General features: G+C 39.9%; 1 protein-coding gene across 12 annotated transcripts in view; it reads left to right on the top strand.

Annotated features, from left to right (window-relative positions):
* Window positions 1-159: 159 nt before the first annotated feature.
* The window catches only part of ep400 (E1A binding protein p400), a 37,447-nt gene continuing 17,737 nt past the window's right edge, over window positions 160-19,869 (top strand). For 7 of the 12 annotated variants that reach the window (XM_051902680.1, XM_051902671.1, XM_051902670.1 and 4 more), the window contains exons 1-24: window positions 160-346; window positions 2,756-4,125; window positions 5,938-6,045; window positions 6,255-6,339; window positions 6,697-6,816; window positions 8,712-9,115; window positions 10,556-10,861; window positions 11,001-11,186; window positions 11,377-11,517; window positions 11,819-11,897; window positions 11,983-12,041; window positions 12,145-12,202; window positions 12,290-12,379; window positions 12,851-12,964; window positions 13,115-13,299; window positions 13,434-13,611; window positions 13,741-13,877; window positions 14,086-14,255; window positions 14,964-15,138; window positions 15,709-15,845; window positions 15,941-16,127; window positions 16,209-16,378; window positions 16,606-16,796; window positions 18,284-18,484. In XM_051902680.1, coding sequence (XP_051758640.1) covers window positions 2,788-4,125; window positions 5,938-6,045; window positions 6,255-6,339; window positions 6,697-6,816; window positions 8,712-9,115; window positions 10,556-10,861; window positions 11,001-11,186; window positions 11,377-11,517; window positions 11,819-11,897; window positions 11,983-12,041; window positions 12,145-12,202; window positions 12,290-12,379; window positions 12,851-12,964; window positions 13,115-13,299; window positions 13,434-13,611; window positions 13,741-13,877; window positions 14,086-14,255; window positions 14,964-15,138; window positions 15,709-15,845; window positions 15,941-16,127; window positions 16,209-16,378; window positions 16,606-16,796; window positions 18,284-18,484 — 4,819 coding nt within the window. In that variant the 5' untranslated portion in view covers window positions 160-346; window positions 2,756-2,787. The remainder of the gene's footprint in view (window positions 347-2,755; window positions 4,126-5,937; window positions 6,046-6,254; window positions 6,340-6,696; window positions 6,817-8,711; window positions 9,116-10,555; window positions 10,862-11,000; window positions 11,187-11,376; window positions 11,518-11,818; window positions 11,898-11,982; window positions 12,042-12,144; window positions 12,203-12,289; window positions 12,380-12,850; window positions 12,965-13,114; window positions 13,300-13,433; window positions 13,612-13,740; window positions 13,878-14,085; window positions 14,256-14,963; window positions 15,139-15,708; window positions 15,846-15,940; window positions 16,128-16,208; window positions 16,379-16,605; window positions 16,797-18,283; window positions 18,485-19,869) is intronic. The other 5 variants (XM_051902679.1, XM_051902669.1, XM_051902678.1 and 2 more) reach the window with 3 other exon arrangements.

The raw sequence follows: 19,869 nt of genomic DNA, 5'->3' as shown, positions 1-19,869 counted from the left end.
TGTTAAATGCTCATAATCCATGCAAGTGAGCAACGAAAGGAAGCAAAACCCACGGTAGTCCCGCCCTCACGCATACGCTGCTCTTTCTTTCTGTGACGTGATTGGACAACAGCCCGTCAATCAAGGAAACGTCACGCTCTCAGTCGAGTGTTTCCGGGTATTCAGAGAAGAAAGAAAAAAATAATCAGTCTATCGCCATGTTTTACACAGAAACATCTATCATATGCTTATAACAGTTTTACTGAGCTTTGTATTCGTGAGAGTGGAAACCCACAGGTGTTTTGTCACTTAGACTCCGAGGGGAGAGTTACAGTGGATGGTTGGAGCGCGGGACGGTGATTTTACAGTAAGTGGCGCGTGTTGATGTTTGTGTATAGCAGGCGAGCTAATGCTCCGCGAGCGGAAACTCAAACATATTCTGCTCTGAATGCTCACAAAAACCACACCACTACACACACTAAAAGAATACACACAAGTGTGTTGCACATGCTCTCAATGGATAAGAATAGCTATTTGTTGATACGCGGAGAGTGGGTGGGTTTGTTAGCTGTAGCAGGATGTGGCTATGTCAGTCAGGCAGAGAGGGCTTTACTAGTAAACACAATGTTGTCAACCCCATAGTGGGTTTTATTCCTTGCTAAAATATAACGTGGTAATTATGTTTCATCCCCCCCAAATACCATAATCACTATTGAAAAATCATAAATTAACACAGGATCTGATTCAAACAGATTAAGAATCTGTCAGTTTTTTTCTCTCTCTCACTTTGTTTCATTTCTCTTTTTTTATTCAGTGGCTTGTGGCTAGTATAAATATAAATACTGTAAAATTGCTGTTAAAACAATATCTGTAGTAATTGTGATCTTTTAGCAGAAGCTGTGGTTACCATAGTGAATTTCTGTAAGAGGTGGTATGGATGTAGTGACAGACTCTATAGCTGATCGATACAGTATTGAATAGTCAAATCAAGTCGTTTAAATGTTTATAATATTTTAGAGTTTTTCACAAAACGAAACTATCAGATCATACACAGGGCGAGTCAACTAACGTTACATAAAAAAACTTGAGAACAGCATCCAGATCATGTAGTTACAGAAAGAAATAATTATTTTCTATACAGTAAAATTATTGTAATCGGAACTAAATAAAGTGAATATATTGTATGCTGTAGAGTACACTTTAAAAAAATCACAAAACTGCTAAATCAAGGTCAGTGAGAGATTCATTCTGTCTCAGCATCATGTCTTCGTGCTGGGTCCGGCCTCAGGACTTTGTCCACTTCACAGGCAATGATGTCCCTTTGCCCAACCTTGACAACACTCTTCACACCTTGCTTTTTCTCATCCTCTTCCTCCTTGTCCACCACCTCTTACAGGAACTCTTCCTCCTCTCCCTCTCAGATTGTTTCTATCCATTGTTTGTATCAACATTCAGTGCATCTCTGCCACCTGTGCACTAGCCTATATTTTGTACAGCTGGCTTGATCACATCATTAGAAACAAGAGTGAACAATTTTGAGTCATTGTGTGTAAACAATGACAACTGTTATAGTTGTTTAACTTTATAGTTTTACTTTCTATGTAAAATCAGATATTGAGCACCCCCATATCTCGTCTCATAACACCTCTGCGAAGATTCAACTGCGAGATTAGTAGTCGAATCAGGCTCCTCTTATTGAAGCATCGAATTGGCAACTATTCAGGGTCACCCCTAGTGTGTATATATAGATGTGCGATAATATTGTTTACATTTTGCGACAATATAAACAATCACGCAGTTGAGATTTTCTATATCGTATATATGTATTGATTTACATAAGTGTCCTGTATATATAGATAGTTGCTTTACATTTAAAAGGTAAAAAATAATGTCCCGTAAACAATTATTAATTAATATACTTGCTTTAATTCTCAGATTTGCTTTGTGAATTTTGTGATGTTGGAGCTTTAGGTATATATTGTAGTTTCTGATGAAAACATTAGATGGATTAGTAGTTGACTGATATTGGGTTTTAAAAAGTTAATACTTGTATAGAGACACAACTACAGAGAATTGAACAAAAATATTTACCCAAAACAGGAATAATTTATTATCCATTGACAAGGCTGTTGGTAGATTTAATAATTGACACAAGGCAGGTTATTATAAAATGATGAAAAATGTCATTACTCACCCTCATGTTGTTCCAAACCTGTATGACTTTTGAAACACAAATGAAGATATTTTTAATGAAATCTGAGATATTTCTGTTCCTCCATTGAAAGTCCATTCCACTTAAAGTTTCATGCATCAAAATGTTCATAAAGACATTATTAAAGTAATCCATATAATTTGATCAGTTCAATCCAAGTCTACTGAAGAGACACAATCGCTTTATAAGATGAACAGATTTAATTGGGGCTTTTATTCGTATATAAACATTGATCATTGCACATACATAGAGCACATTGGTTCTCGCATGTCAAGTACAAACACATTGAAGCATACGTTTACCATAATTGATGAGCTTTTTGGAGTATCAATGTTTTGTTTTCATTAAAAATATCTATATACTGTTATTGATGTGTAATATAGACATAAAGGTGAGTAAATGTTGAGAGAATTTTTATTTTTAAATGAACTGTTCTGTTAATTGGCCTGGTCTGTCTGTCACTACAAATTATTAATGACGGTTTCCTTTGAGGGCCAGTGTTAATTGCTATATCTTTTCCCAATATATGCATGATAGAAACATTACACTGTTGTCTCTCCACAGAGTGTCTTTTAATATAGTAAAAGTGGCACGAAATGCACCATGGAGGAGGCCCACCAAATGTGCAGAGGAACCTTCAGAGATCAAAGTCCTTCACTGGATCTGAGGCAGAAGAACAACAACAGCAGCAGCAACAACCACAGCAGTCCCAACAGCAGCAGCAGCCCATGCCGGTTACCCAGCAACAGTCGGCAAACACCAATCACCCCCAGTCACCGGTGACATCTTTTGCTCCATCTGCGAGTCCCTCTGCGCCACAGTCTCCCAATTATCAAATCATCATGAGCCGGAGTCCGGTCACAGGCCAGAACATGAACATCACTTTACAGAATGTGGGACCAATGGTTACAGGGAACCAGCAGATCACCCTCGCCTCCCTGCCTCTGCAGAGCCCGGCGTCCCCTGGCTTTCAGCATCAGCCCCAGCAGTGGAGGTTCGAGCCCGGGTCTTCATCTTACATCCAGGTGACTTCACCTTTGCCCCAGACCATGCAGCCTCAAAGTCCCACCCAGCACAGTCCGGTCCCCATACAGGCTGTGCCCAGGCCGAACGCTCCTGGGTCGGCTCTGGGAGTGTGCGGTCAAAGCCCAACGCGGTTTGTTGAGGCAGGTATTATGGTTAGGCAGATCAACTTGGGCAGCCCACCCGGAAGTGGTCATTTTGTGTACCAGGATGGAGCAGGATTGGCTCAGCTGGCTCCGACCACAGCAGGAACCGTTCAGCTGACCTCACCTGGGACGCCGGGCGCCGTCAGAGAAAGACGGCTGTCCCAGCCACACTCTCAAACCGGGGGCACCATACACCATTTGGGCCCGCAGAGCCCAGTTGCGGCAGGGCCTGCTCTCCCGACGTTGGGCAGCCCTGGGCATATCACCACCTCCAATCTGCCTCCTCAGATCAGTAGCATCATCCAAGGCCAGTTAGCACGACCCATGATTTTTGACAAGACTGCGCAAGGCGTTGTGGCAGCCCCTGCGGCGGCCACTTTCGGGGTCCCATCCTCCATCCCTCCCTCCAGCCCATCCAGGAGCAACCCTCCCCAAGGCCTCGCCAACCAGTCTATGACCCCCACCGGTATGAAGAAGATGCAGCCGAAAAAGCTGGAAGAGATTGCGCCCTCAAACCCAGAGGTGGCACAGTTGAGGAAGCAGTGTCTGGAGCATCATGGGAAGAAAATGGAGAGCCTAAAGGAGGTGTTTAAGGAGTACCTGATCGAGCTCTTTTTCCTGCAGCATCTGCAAGGGAACATGATGGACTACCTTGCCTTCAAGAAAAAGCCTTGTGTGCCTCTCTTCACCTACCTGAGGCAAAATGATCTTGACCTTGAAGATGAAGAGGAGGAGGAAGAGCAGTCTGAGGTCATTAATGATGAGGTAAAAAAAAATCATTGGGCTCTTAGATTTTTCAAATGCACTTTTCTTTGTGTAAGGCTCAGTGATAAGTGTCCACAATAAACCTTTTACAGTATCCAAAAAATATTTTATAAAACAGGTTTCATATTGTTTTGAAAAACTTTTATACTATTTTTAAGCAAATGTTTAAAGGATTAGTTCACTTTCAAATGAAAATTAACCCAAGCTTTACTCACCCTCAAGCCATTCTAGGTGTATATGATTTTCTTCTTTCTGATGAACACAATCGGAGATATATTAATAAATATCCTGATGCATCTGAGCTTTATAATGGCAGTGAACTAGTCCAATGATCATGAGCTAAAGAAAGTTCTTCCATCCACATCCATCCATCATAAACGTGTACTCCACAAGACTTCTGAAGTGAAGCGATGCGTTTGTGTAAAAAAAACAAAAAAACAATCATATTTAACAAGTTATGAAGTAAAATATCTAGCTTCCGTATTCAAGTTACGGAAAAAGCTTAACTAACGCAACACCAGTTTACACTTTCTTCGTAACTTGAATACGGAAGGCAGTCTGGTGGAAGCTAGGTATTTTACTTTATAACTTGTTAAATGTGGATTTTTTTTTTACACCAACGCTTCACTTCAGAAGAACTTTATTAACCCCCCGGAGCCGCGTGGAGTACGTTTATGATGGATGGATGTGGATGGAGGCACTTTCTTCAGCTCATACTCGTTGGTCCCGTTCACTGCCATTACAAAGCTCAGATGTGTCAGGATATTTATTAATATATCTCCGATAGTGTTCATCAGAAAGAAGAAAGTCATATACACCTAGGATAGCTTGAGGGTGAGTAAAGCTTGGGGTAATTTTCATTTGAAAGTGAACTAATCCTTTAAGTGTAATGGCTTTAAAATGGCATAATGTGGTGTAACATCAAGTACAAAAAGAAATAACATTTTTCACTTAAACCTTGAATACATGTGAGTGTACACATCATACTATTTATTTTAAAAACAGTTTATAAATAAATTAAAAAAAAAAAAAAATATATATATATATTTTTTTTTTAAAGTAAGAAATATACACTACCTGATTCAAACGTTTGGGGTCGTTAAGATTTTTAAAAATGTTTTTGAAAGAAGTCTCTTATGCTCAACCAGGCTATAGTTACTTGACCAAAAAACAGTAAAAACAGGAATATTGTGAAATTTGTGGGATTCGCAACAAATTTTTTCAGCCTTTTCACCGTCATAACAAGGTCAAATTTTTTATATTTTAAGAGGCTTATTGACCTAAGAGGCAGTCACAGGGGTCTCCAGGTGTCCTCTCCATGACATAATTTCTTGTTTTTTTTTTTGTTTGTTTGTTTGTTTGTTTTTGTTTTTCTGCATGTTGATTACACCACATGATTTTGTTGGTGTTGCACCACATGACATGATTTTCTAGACTTTTTTCCAAATATTAATATCCAGTGATGCAGAGTTTTGTTTAAAAAAAATTTTTTCATAATTTTTTTTTTTACCAAAATATATATATAATATATTATTTTTTTATTTTTTTATTTTTTAAGAATTTTATGGTTTCTCTCTTCATTGTCAGCATTTTTACTTTATGTCCCCCAATAATATCAAAATAAATGTTAATTCAGAAATTAATGTATTTTTGTATAAACTAATAGATTCAGATGATAATAATGATCATCATGTCTTTGACCCATGAAACAACTTTTCTTTGTAGAGAACTGGTCTCTATTTGTTTTGCAGACATCAAGATATTTTTTTTGTGGCTTTGTATCTTTCATCTGTTTCTATGACAACCTCTCAGGTGAAAGTAGTGACTGGAAAGGATGGACAGACGGTGACTCCTGTTGCTATAGCTACACAACTCCCACCCAACGTGTCTGCAGCGTTCTCTGCTCAGCAGCAGTTCCAGGTGATGGAGGCTTCCTTACTGGGAATGTGAAGGAGGATTCATTCAGAACATTTCAAATCATTTGTAACACTCAGTATGACAGTGCTTTCATTATGGTTCGAGAGCATTGTAACATTAGACATAATCAAGCAAAATTGGAGTTAAGGACAACCGAACTGTTTTCGCTCTGTGTGAATGAGACTCACTTTGTTTTGTTTTCCGTCTCACAGACCCATGCCGGGGTGGCAGGTGGCAGCATCACTAACCCTGTGGACATGGAGGCTTTCAAACGGCAGCAGGCCATGGCACAAGCAGGTAGGGCAATGTTGACGCAGGGCAAAGGTGGAGGCCTGTTTTCTTTTGTTTTCTTTTGGTTCTTTATTCCCCTTTTTGTTTTCTACCTTTCCGTTTGTTGTTCTTAGTTTCTTTTTCTCCCTTTCCAATTCGCTTCTGCTTACTCAGTATTCCAGCATCTCTTCCCAGCTCTGTGTTTAAAGCCTGTAATCCAGAAAACGGGGAGCGGAGCTTCCCAACAGCTACCTGCTGGTGTGCAAACATCATTGCCATGTGCCAAGTGTTTTTTTCCCCCCTTGTTTTGGTTTTCCTGTTCTATATGAGGGGGGGAGGGAGGTTTTTTTGCGTTTTGAGGGTATTGTGTGTTTTGCATCCCAGATCAGGCTAAGAGGTCCCGGATGGAAGTGGGACGGCACGGGATGATATTCCAACACCCCGCTGTAACTCCTTTAGGATCTCCCGGCGTTCCCCTCCAGCAGCTCATGCCGACAGCGCAAGGTAGGAGCGCCGCTGCGTCTTGGGCCAGGTCCGCTCTTGTGTCCGTTATTCAATGCTGCTGGAGGTCAGGGTTCATTCCAGAGTTCCCAAAGTTGATCCCACCTTTTTTCCAAGCATCATCTACCAGTTGTGATCCACTTGTTGGGACTCAGTTCAGTCTCAGTCCTCATCTCAAAATCTTTCTGTAACCATCAAAGGGACAGCTGAGCAGAAGATACAGTTGAAGATCAATTTGGAAGACATCACTTTTTTTTTTTTTTTTTCATTTATGATTTGCTCATTAGTTCCTTGAGCCATTCACCTCATCCGTTTACATTCTTCTTTGCCATAATGGCATCTCTGATTCCATCCATGGCTCATCAGATGATGAGCCCCAAACTGTCCTCTCTACTGGGATGTCCTCTTTCACATCGTGTTTGTTTTCCGTTTAGTTCTGCGGTTTTATAGTTGACATCTCCTTTCCTGATCCTACAAAGATCCTCCTTCACTTCCCTAAATTCACTGCATTGTCAAATTGGAATCTCAATGCATTTTTTAAATCTTGGTTCCCTTCACCTAGCGAGTTATTTTCATTTCTCCTTGTTTTATTATCATCATATTTTCAGTTCCCACCCTCATCTTCGGTTTCCATAACATTCCTTCATGACCTGATGATGAGTCGATAGTGGCGCTCAGGAAAACTCTTATAAACAAGCAAATTAACCTCAGAAAGCTCCGGAGTTGAAAAATTGATGCAGTTGGTAATTTTGCTCATGATGAAATGCTAAAAGAGGGAGATACTTTGTGTTTATAGCTGGGCTTTAACTTCTTCTGTGCTAAACTTCCCTTGTCATTCCTCTGCTATACCCTCTGCTTTGCTGTTGTGTAGCATGCGTATTAATGCAGATGTTTCTGGCATTACCTGCTTCATGCATGTTCATGAAATGTGTTGGTGCTTCAGTCGTGTCCATTTCCTTTCTGTGCCTTTTGTTCTTTTTAGTTACTTTTCGTTTTTTTTTTTCTTTCTTTCCTGTTTTATTTTGTTTCCTTGATTTGATTGATTTATATCTAGACTTTTCCACTTATGGATAGTTTAGTGGTAATGCATGATTAGTTTTGTTCTTCATAGTAGTATTCTTAAGCATTGAATGAAATATTTTAATTTTCACATTTACGAGTTCTAATTTTCCATTATTAGAACATGTAAATCTTCCTTGATTTTTGTTATGTAGTCATTGTGACATGAACTGTATTTTTCATTAATGATCCCTTTTCTTCAGCATTGTGTAACACATTGCTGGTAAATCATAACATCATACCCATAAAATCAAAAGTATGGTTGAAACATAAATGGATAAAATGTCCGAGTTCTGTTGCACTACACAATCAAAATAGATTTTTAGAACTATAAAGCTTTCAAGTATTGTGTCTTAAGGTACTGTATTGTACTTTATTAAAAAATCAACAAATAAAAATGTTAAAACATTTTAAAATGTTACATAAACATAAATCATGATTAAATGTCACAAATATAATACAATTTATATAATATCTAACATTAAGGTAATGAGAAATTGAGTGAAATGTTCTTAATTGTCAAAAATAATGTCAGTTCAAATAATAATCTTTATATTTTTCAAGCAAAGTAGAATTTCTTATTTCTTCTTATTTGGAGGTGAAATATGATGCAGACATGTACTTTCAATTTATTATCTAAAAACAAGGAAAATTTGTTTGGATATAAAGTGTTGCTTTCAAAATTTTGGCATTTCAGGTAAACAATAGACAATATATTGTATTTCCAATTCTTCATTTTCTCCTTCTTTGGAATTTTTCCTTGCCCCCCATATCCCTCTATCTTTCTCTCCTCTCTTTCCTCTCTCTACTCTGTTTCCTTCATCTTGCCCCTGCAACAGGAGGCATGCCCCCCACCCCACAAACAGTCCAGATTGGTGGGCAGAAACAGAACCAGCAGCAGTATGACCCATCCAAAGGTCCACCGGTCCAGAACGCCGCCAGCCTTCACACGCCACCCCCACAGCTTCCAGGCCGCCTACCCCAGGGTGGGATCCCCATGGCAGGTCTGCCTCTCTCCCTGTCCCAGGGTCAGGCCATGTTGGTGGACCAGCAAGCTCCAATGGCTGGAGGTCAGCTCCAGGTGAAGGTGCAAGGTGTGCAGGGTACCGGGGCTGTGCTGGCTCCAGTGAACCCACATGCACAGCTGCAGGCACAGCTTCAGCAGATGCAGTCAGGACTCCACCTCCAGATGCAGCAGCAACAACAGCAGATGCAGCAGTCAGTCATGCAGCCTGGACAGGCAGTGAGTATGCTAAAAAAACCATTTTGGACTGTGCCACGAAAACCACATTGAGAAGTGTGTCTTCCGCGTTTGAAAAAGCTTGTTCTGCTTACTGTGATAGTAATAAAAGAGTGTTAAAGCATTAGTCCACTTTCAAATAAAAATTTCCTGACCCCCATGTCATCCAAGATGTCCATGTCCTTCTTTCTTCAGTCAAAAAGAAATTAAGGTTTTTGATGAAAACATTCCAGGATTATTCTCCTTATAGTGGACTTCAATGGACTCCAAACAGTTGAAGGTCAAAATTAGTTTTAGTGCAGCTTCAGAGGGCTTTAAACGAGGAATAAGGGTCTTATCTAGCGAAATGATCAGTCATTTTCTTAAAAAAAAAAATACAAATATATATATGCTTTATAGACACAATCGATTGCCTTGCAAGTGCTTCGCCATTCTGCCTTGCGTATTTTTCAAAAAGCTTATGCTGTATGTCCTACACCTTCCCTATTCTACTTACGGAAAAAAACGGAACTGGCGCCGCGTTCATTCTATAAGTTAAAATAGGGAAGGCGTAGTATTTTTTTTTTTAGGAAAATGACCGATCGTTTCGCTAGATAAGACCCTTATTCCTCGTCTGGTATCGTTTAAGCCCTTTGAAGCTGCACTAAAACTAATTTTGACCTTCAACCATTTGGAGTCCATTGAAGTCCACTATAAGGAGAATAATCCTGGAATGTTTTCATCAAAAACCTTAATTTCTTTTCGACTGAATAAAGAAGGACATGGACATCATGGATGACATGGGGGTGAGTAAATTATCAGGAAATTTTTATTTGAAAGTGGACTAATCCTTTAAGATGGGCACGTTTGTATGGAAGCTTGTTTCCGCCATGAAAAAAAAAAGGTAATTGTGACTTTTTATCTCACAATTGTGATTTTATATCTCACAATTCTGACTTTTTTCTCAGAATTGCTAGAATTTTGAGATATAAACTCGCAATTGTGAGAAAAAAAGACAGAATTGTGAATAAAAAGCCGCAATTATAAGCTGCGTGTGTGCAGTTGTGAGGGGAAAAAGACTGATGTTTTTTTCTCAGAATTGCGAGTTTATATCTCACAATTCTGATTTTATAACTCTGAATTGCATGTTATAAAGTCAGAATTGTGAGATATGAACTCGCAGTTCTGAGAAAAATGTCAGAATTGTGAGATGCAAACTCGAAATTGTGAGAAAAAAAGTCAGAATTGTGAGATAAAAAGTTGCAATTACCTTTTTTATTTTTTTATTTAGTGGCAGAAACAAGGTTCCATACGTTTGGAATTGGCTCTCTAGTTTATAGTCACAATTTTATATCATCAGCAAAACCATAATAAACATATCATGAATATTCAATATATCGCACGGCCCTATTACAACAGTAGATTTTGTTACAGTTCATCCTCTCTTTTTTTTTTTTCCTCCAGACTGTGGCACTTGTTCGTCCTGGATCAGATTCCTCCCAGCCTGCCCAGCGTTTGATGTCCAACTCTCTCTCCAACCCTGCCATGTCTCCTGCTCCTCTCACATCCCCGTCCTCTCTACCCTCCCCACACCCTTCTGCCCCGGTTCGCACCCCCTGTACTGGCCCCAGCCTCTCCTCTGCTGCCCAGTCCAAACTCTCTGCCACGAATGGCACCACCGGGCTGAAAATGTCTGGGCTGGGTCAGAATCCGGTTGGGCAAAACTCACAGGAAAGCTCTCAGGACAAGCAAGCAGAGCAAGCCAAGCTGGTAATAACTCTTAGATTACAATATGATCTTTAATATGTACAGTATGTTTTAATATCCTCTAAAATAGGTTTAGTTATTTACATTTTGTAGTATATGCTGCCTGTAATATCTCAGACAAGATTGTCACATTGCATTGTAGGAGAGTCATGTGCACCAGCGCATTGCAGAGCTACGTAAAGAAGGCCAGTGGTCAGCTAGCCGTTTACCCAAGCTGCTGGAGGCCTGCAGGCCCAAATCCCAGTGGGACTACCTGCTGGAGGAGATGCAGTGGATGGCTGCTGACTTTGCCCAGGAAAGGCGCTGGAAGATGGCTGCTGCCAAGAAGGTGAGAAGATCTCAGTCTCTGATAGTAGAAATGTCTCAGATGGTATTAATTGAGCCGATTGCTCTCTAACTTCTAGCATAGATGATACCTCAGTGCATTCGGCTACATGTAATAGTGCCGGTGACAATTCATTATAGAGCAGGCTAAAATTTTGCTTGTATTTTGAGTTCAATGACATCTCTGTCGGTAGCTTGTGCGCACATGTGCACGTTACCACGACGAACAGAAGAAGATAGAGGAACGCGAGAAGAGAGAGGAAGAGATGAGGCTGCGGCAAATTGCCAGCACCATCGCTCGTGGGGTTGACTACTTCTGGTCCAATATTGAACAGGTACATTTACTTACTATTTATACCAGTCTTGTTTTAGTATTATTTATATACTATTATAATATTTATTATTTTGAATTAGATTTCATTTCTGTATTATTAGTTTTCATTTTAATTTTAGTTTGTTTTTGTCATTTTTCATTAAATATTTTAATTTAGATTTAAATATTTTAATTTAGATTTAAATTAAATTAACTTTAGATTTACTTCCGTCTAGTGCATGTTTACGTAGAAAAACAATGGAAAAGAAGTGCAGTGGAATTCAAAAACATGTGAATATTAAGTAATTTCTGTCTTACCACAGGTTGTGGAAATCAAGCTGCGATTTGAGATCTATGACAAACAACAAAAAGTTCTTGGCCTGCAGAAGGCTGCGAGTAAAGGTGAGATTGAGTAATGATGATATCTGATCTGTCTTAACTGTTTGTCAGAGTTTATTAATTCAGAAGAGACTTTGTATTGCTACAGGTCAGTGTGCTAAACCGGCCCAGTCATCCGGAGAGAAGTCCGATAAAGAGAGTAAAGGGGTAAGATCTTCGCCATGAGTTCTTCAAGATCCTTCCTTATTGCTGCTTTACTCATCCTCTGATTGTCCACGACAATCTTCGAACCTCTTTTTTTCCATTTAAGCAGGAGACTGGCCCATCCCGCAAGAGAAAGTCAAGCACCTCGCTGTCAGATGTAGAGGGTACATATTGCATTTCTACATAGCTTACCGTTCTCTTCTGTGTGTGTGTCTGTGTGCTCTGCTGAACGCTCTGTTGCTCTTTTGCAGTTGAAGATGAGGAAAGTACAATAGAAGAGCAGGAGGCTACTGAGATTGCAGCTGATCAGAAAGCCGAGCTGGCCGAACTAACAAAAGAAGGTAAGTTTTACATCTTGATGTCTTTAAACAGTAATACATTAATAATAATATTTTGGAAATATATCAGACTATGTATAGAGTATTGCATATTTAGTAATAGACTGAAATATATAGCTGCTTTTTGCCATTTTTGAGGTCATTGATCATGCCTTCTTGGTCAGTTATGTAAATCTATTTATATACTTGGCAAAGCCTTTTTAATAATTTATTTTTATTTTAATGTTTTCAAAAAAAAAAAATTGAGCAAATTTTAAATGATTTTCAGGAATTCTTATGGGCTAATAATTTTATTTTTGAGTGAATTTTGAGAAAATTAATTTCCTGGAGTTTTCTGTATGTGTAATGTTTTCGGGCTATTAAACGTCTGCATTATATTGGCCAAGGCCATCAACAACCTCATTATCTATTATTAGCTACTGAAAACTCTTATCAAACAACCACTTCTATAAACTATGTGCCTGCGTCTTATAGCTGAGGTGCCACTGGATGATCTGGTGAAGCAGTACGCTGGTGCTTACGCCGAGGGCTTTGAGTGGCCACAGCCACCCAGCCAGAGCGAGGATGAAGACAGAGAGGAAGCTGATGGTTTGTCTAAATCTTCTGCTTAAGAACTAAAGCAACTGTTCATAAATTCTCCATAAAAGCCCTGAAATACAAAAGAATTCAAATAAATCAGTACTTTTGACAGTGTATTGACTTGATGTTGCAGTAACAGTTTTTCTTTATGCTGTTCAGACATGAATTCTCCATTGGACAGTCCACATGATGCAGTGCTGATAGACTCTTTGCTGAGTATGGAGTACCGTGGGGCTGAGCGGACGGCTTCTGGCCCTGATGGGAAGCCCACAAAGGATATCGCTGAGGTTGCCGCAGCAACGGACCTGATTCTGCCCAAAGGCAGCGCCAGGACCACTCTAACTGTGAGTCACTTATGCTGTTACTCACAGGGACTGTTTTAAACAGGAAGATTAAAGATTTAATTGAGCAGTTGTTTAATTCAAAGTGGGCTCGCTGTGTTTGACAGTCTGATCACTCATTATCCCTTTCCTCTCAGAGTCGTTCCTCTCCTCCTGCTCTGCTGCATGGCTCTCTGAGAGAGTACCAGCAGGTTGGGGTGGAGTGGCTGGCAAACCTCTACCGCAAAAACCTCAACGGCATCCTGGCAGATGAAACCGGCCTCGGCAAAACAGTACAGACTGTGGCTTACTTCGCTCACTTGGCCTGCAACCAGGGTACCACAACCAGACACTTTTACCACATTTATAGACAATAAAAATGTTTTCTTAAGGTTTTTTTTTTTGTTGTTGTTGTAAATTTAAGAATAAAATGCAACACATTCTGGTGTCCTGTGGGTGTTGCAGGTATCTGGGGGCCGCATTTGGTGGTGGTGAGGACCTGTAAGCTGCTGAACTGGGAAATGGAGTTCAAACGCTGGTGTCCTGGACTGAAGATACTCTTGTACCTCGGCAGCAGAAGGCAGCGCAGATACAAGAGATCGGTATGAACCAGAGCAAGCCAGCCTGCTATGTACTTTCGCATACCACACTTGCTGTAAATCCAGTCCTGTTGTCAAAGATTTTTTGCATTAGATAATTCCCCAAAATAGCTTTCAAATGAGTTGGTAGGTCATTTAAATCCTTAGTTAAGTGGGCACCTTTTTCCCTGTTGTCTGTTCTTACATTCCCACTGTTGTCTAATGTGTGCAGAGGTGGTGTGAGCCCAACAGCTTCCACGTGTGTGTGACTTCATACAAGCTTCTGTTGAAAGATCAGTCTCACTTTCTGAGGAGGCGATGGAGGCACCTGGTGCTGGACGAGGTGCAGCTCATCAAGAACATGACTGAGAAACACTGGGAGACCATCTTCAACATAAAGAGGTTAGGAAACATGGCAAAACACTGGAACAATTTTCCATTTGGTATCTATTGGTGTCATGTTTCGAGATTTTATCATTTGAGAAAATATTTACAGTAGATTTGGTAGATTTTAACTGCTGTTTACCAGGGATGCACAATAAATTAGTACCATCTAGTACTTCACTTATAGCATTCCGTGTGTTATTGTTAACTGTAACTAATACCATCAAAAATTATTTTCGTAATTGAAGTAGAGCTGAAACATAATATAAATAATAAAAACTTAAATAAAAAAAAGTCTGAAATGAAATGTTTGACATACTAAAATGACTAAAACTGAAATAAATATAAATTAAAGCAAAATTAAAATATAAAAAAAAACTAACAAAATGACACAATTAGTAAAACTTAAACTAAAATTAAAATGAAAATATAAACAGAAAATATAAAAATAAAAGCTAATTCAAAATATTAATTTAATAATAAATAAAACAAAAACTAAAATCAATAATTTTTAGAATTATTTATTTAGACAAAATTATATAGAAATTTAATATCCATGTATCAGTTATCTACCACAACATCAAAAAATAAATAGCTGCTTATCGGCATCTTAATATCGGTGCATCCCTACTATTTACTAATGTAAGCTTAAAAAAACTTTGTATGATTAAAATATACTGTAAAAGTTAGAATTTTTCTATGATTTTTCTTCTGTCTTCTCAACAGTCAGCAGAGGATCCTCTTAATCAACACACCTCTGCAGAATACTCTGAAAGAGTTATGGACCATGATCCACTTCCTTCTGCCTGGAATCACTCACCCATACCTCAACTTCCCCATCAAACACGGCACCGATCAGAACCAGGACTACTGCCACAAACTGGTCATCAGACTGCACAGGGTGAGGCCTGCTGGAAGTTGTTTCTGATGTTGTTCTGTTAACTACCTTGCTCGAGCACCACGGCAAAGACTGTAGATCTACAAAGACGGTGCACTCCTATTACTTATGAATGGGTGAAACCGCAACACGCAATATGGTGGAATACGTCCCGCCTTCTAAGTGAAAGAGCCAATCACTGATCGGTAAAATCATTGCGTCACTGCAGCTGCTGTTGGAAGCTCCCGTTCCAAAAGAAACCTGAGGCTTGTGCTTAGGACTGTACATGCACATTGGCTAGTCTAATCTGAAATTATATGCTTTTTTTAATGCTATTTGACGCATAAGAAACCACATTTATGGGTCGGTTCATGTTAGATTTTGTTGCTGATTTGATATATGTTATTTAATTGTGAGTTCGGCCAGCAGTTTTTGAGATTTCAGGATTCCCCCATTCAAATAGATGGGACTTGGTCTTGGATGTCTGAAATAGCTGCCCAGAGGCGTTGCAAATATGGCTGCCGAGTGAACAGACTTTCCTTGAAAGGGACTTTGATCACGGTCATAATTTTGTTTTATTCTTCTCTGCTGTAGATGATTCAGCCTTTCATCCTGCGTCGTTCTAAGAGAGATGTAGAAAAGCAAATGCCCAAGAAGTACGAGCACATTCTCAAGTGCCGTCTGTCCAAGAGGCAAAAGAGCATGTATGAGGACATCCTCATCCAGCCCAGGTCAGTACAGGACACACATAGCCAAACACATCTTAACTAGCTTGTCTCCACTTCATCCATTTTGAGTGGTTCTCTGTTTTTCTACTGCCCTCTAGTGCACAGGAGGCTCTAAAGACAGGACATTTTGTCAGAGTCCTGGAGGTTCTTATGCAGCTGCAGAAGATCTGCAACCATCCAGACCTGATCCAACCCAGAGACACACACAATTCTTACACATGTCAGCCACTTCAGTACAACACCCCATCATTACTGCTCACTGCACTGCAGCAGGACCAGTGGAAGGTAAGCAAGAGAAAATAAACACATGGACTGTGTAAGATAGAAGAAGATATTTGTTGACTGATAGGCCATTTTCTTTTCCAGACTGTAGATATGTCACCGTTTGACCTGATCAGTAACGAGGGCAAGTTGACTCGTTATGAGGCAGAGGAGGCTCTGCCAAAACTCAGAATGACCAAACAGCTGATCGAAGAGATCTACAGTGCACGTGACCCACCAGCACGGCCCAGACCATGCAAGATCAAACCAATGAGGTATAATATTAATACAAATTAATAACACAATACATTGCTAATACTGATGTTGGTGCTGTTGTTTTCACACCAAAAATCATTTCACTTGCTACAGAACGTTGTAACTATGGCGCAGGTTATTGTTTAATTTAATGGGTATATTTCTTAATACTTTGCTTGACATGACAATGTACAACAGGAATGGCCCAGATGAATTGATGCTGACTGTTGGATGTTTGTAACTTCAGGTTGTTCCTGCCAGTGCAGTATGGGACTAAACCAGAGGGGCGTCTTGTCCCCATGACTAGCAGCACCACTCAAGCCCCTCGTGCCACAGCTGTAACTACTGCCCCCACCACAACTACCAACCCTGTTACTGCTGCTCCTAGCACACAGCCCAGGGGCAAATCACCTCTTACCACAACCACTTCCACACAGGGTAAGACTTTTTACACAAATGTGTTCCCACACTTAGGGTGCTTTCACACCTGCCTCATTTAGTTTGGTTGAATCGCACTAGAGTTCATTGTCCCCCTTGGTCACAGTTAGCCTACTAGACAGCGCTGGGAGATCCAGAGAGAGCGCGTTTGAATTTGCCACAGTATTAATCCGAATCTAGTATATAATTTAATAGCGTGAATGACGGCAACATTTTTATAGTGTTTGCGTGTGTCTCGACAGTTACAAATAAAGCAACAATAAGATCATGGAACTAATCTGTCAATCATTTTGATGAATGATGCTGAGAAAACTCTGACCAATAAGAGGACAGTTGTACTCGCATGTGACTTGCATAAACACATTTTGGTACACTTTGAAATGTTGCCTTGTGAAAGCGAACCGAACCAAGAAGAAAATGCAACCTTGTAACAAATTTTAGTCCCTGTTTCAGAACAAAACAAATGATCCATAGGTGTGAAAACGCCCTTACACCCATAACTCACAATCTGCAAGTTTTTGTGAAGTGATATGATATTTTTGCAGATGCTTTTTAATGCAGATGTTCTCCTCCCCAGAAAACATGCTCACGTCAGTTATTTGTTCCTAGGAAGCAGTTTTATTTTGTGCGTTATATGTTGCTATCTCTGATCTTAGTGTTAATTAATTACTTAAACTAATATACCATCCCCCGGTTTCACAGACAAGGCTTAAGCTAGTCCTAGACTAAAATGCATGTTTGAGCTGTTTTAACTGAAAGCAACTTGCACTGACATATCTTAAAATATGTCAGTGTCATTGTTTTGTCTCAAGATGCACACCAGTAATGTTTTTCTAGTGAAAGTTTATAATAGCTACTTAAATGCCTTAATTGAACTAAGGCCTAATCCTGGCTTAGGCTAAGCCCTGTCTGTGAAACTGGGCCCATAAGTGATGTTTTCTGAGGGTACGCTGTAATCACTAACTCTAGAATTTTCATTTTTGGTTGAGCTAACCCAAACTATAAATCAGCATGAAATGGAGATTATGAACAACTTTTTTTTTCCTTCTGTATTTGTCCAATGGGAATTGATAGGATAGTTGTTGTTTACTAATTGTTGTGATCTCATATGAGATGCACACGTCATCATAGAAGACATGTCATTGCGAGGGGAGGGGAAGTTAATGTTTTTGATTAAAGATTACAAGGACACAAAAAAATTAACAAAAATAATTCGCACGGATAAATAATTTATAATAAACACTGCAATTTCCCATACATTTTGGTTTCATGATGACTTTAAGCAATCACATAGCAATGCAATTTATCTGTGCACAACTTTCTAGCACTGTGGCTGCAAGTTTGGCAAGCACCACTCAACCAAAATCTGTATAATATAATATGATTGTATGACCCAAATAACAGATTTTTTTTTTTAATCCTCTACCCCCATTACACTCGCTCCGAATGGTCCATTCAGATTATTAACTCCACCTCTTCCTCCTTAGCCTCCGCAATCAAAAGCTCATCAGGACCACTCACAACAGGAGCCACCCCTAATCCCCCCTCTACCCCTCTGGCTATGGCGGTGACAGGGGTCAGCAATATGCCTGCTGTGACCCCTCACGCCCCTGCCACCCACCCCCTCCAGCCCAGTTTGGTACCCCAGAGGCTGGTGCTCAGCTCCCAGGCCCAGGCACGCTTGCCTAGTAAGTGGCCTCCCCATCACCGACAGCAGATCGGCCCTCTTCTCTGCCCTCTCTCCCTTGTGCACCTGCACTTAAACATTTCCTTATTATCATGCCCTCAAGCACAGCAGTAAACAACCTGAGTGAAGATCAGAGACTACGGTACGGCTCTGCTGAAGTGGGCTAGCATGCATACAGACCTCCACCAAAGGAACTAATGGTGAAAATTCAACCCAAATTGTGTCTGCAAACAAATCAACACCGTGTGTGCTGGCATATCTCCAGTCTGATTTGATGTGTAAAAATCTTTGGCTTCAGCAGATGACCTACAGTGGTTTCTCTCCTCACCCTTTGTAAAAAACAAGCATGAGCCCTCCAGATCTCTCTCCGGACTGCACCTGCTGCCTCCAGTTTTTCACTTCTTTTTTTTGACACATTTATTCCCTTCCTTTTTATTCTGTTTTCCCTTCTGCAGTTTAATGACTAATCTCTTTGTTTTTCATGCAGCTCAGCTGAAGATGATCCAGAAGCTTTCTAATATGGTTTTGCCTCCCTATCTTTTCAGTGCAGCTTTTCTTCAGAGCCGTTTATTTCATTAGCCGCTTTTCCATTGTCAGGCCAGTGAAGGCCAAAGGCTAACAATGTGCCAGGCGGGGCCAATAGCCTCAGACCTCAAGCTGTGAGACCAAAATCAAGCTGCGTTTCCACTGTCAGGCCAGTAGCCCCATAGCGATACCCTAAAACACGTCTTTAACACGCCTCCATAGAACAAGTAAGTTTTAGTAAGGTAATAAAAATATTATCTTAATAATATACCATAAGTCACATTTCTTTAGAAGAATGAGCATTTCTCTTAATTTTCCACAAAATTATGCAATCTGAGGAGGTTTGAGCGATCTCTCCCATCTCTTTATACTGTTATCCTTTCAGCCAGAGAAACAGAGGGAGCTCACAGACAGAAAACAGGAGTTATATGAGTAACTGGAATAATATGTAATTAATGACACAGGGAAGAGACCGATGAAACCAAGTAAATACACAATAATATAAATCATATATGATTTGTCTTTGTTCTTCGAACGGTCTCTGGTACTTTCCATAATCATATGTGTATTTATTATGGCAATGGCTAGCATAAGTAGCCTTTAGCATTACATATAAATATATTTCTGCCTGATACGGTGAGCAGAATCCCCATCAAATCGCAAACGGAAGTTATTTCACTAGTTATTTTCATATACACTAGCTGGTGTCCGAAAGTGAGTTTGAGCTGAAAATTGTTTAAAATGTCTTAAATGTTTTTTGTTATCTGGTAGCCTGATATGATAACATGGGAAATAAGCAGCGGTGTTGACCCTCTTCTGATTCAGATAAATTCTGCCTTTGCTCATTACCACTCCACAAGC

This window comes from Ctenopharyngodon idella, chromosome 8, assembly GCF_019924925.1.
Source record: "Ctenopharyngodon idella isolate HZGC_01 chromosome 8, HZGC01, whole genome shotgun sequence".
NCBI lineage: Eukaryota > Metazoa > Chordata > Actinopteri > Cypriniformes > Xenocyprididae > Ctenopharyngodon > Ctenopharyngodon idella.
Note: the sequence above shows the minus strand (reverse complement) of the source record. Positions and strands in the feature narration are given on the sequence as shown.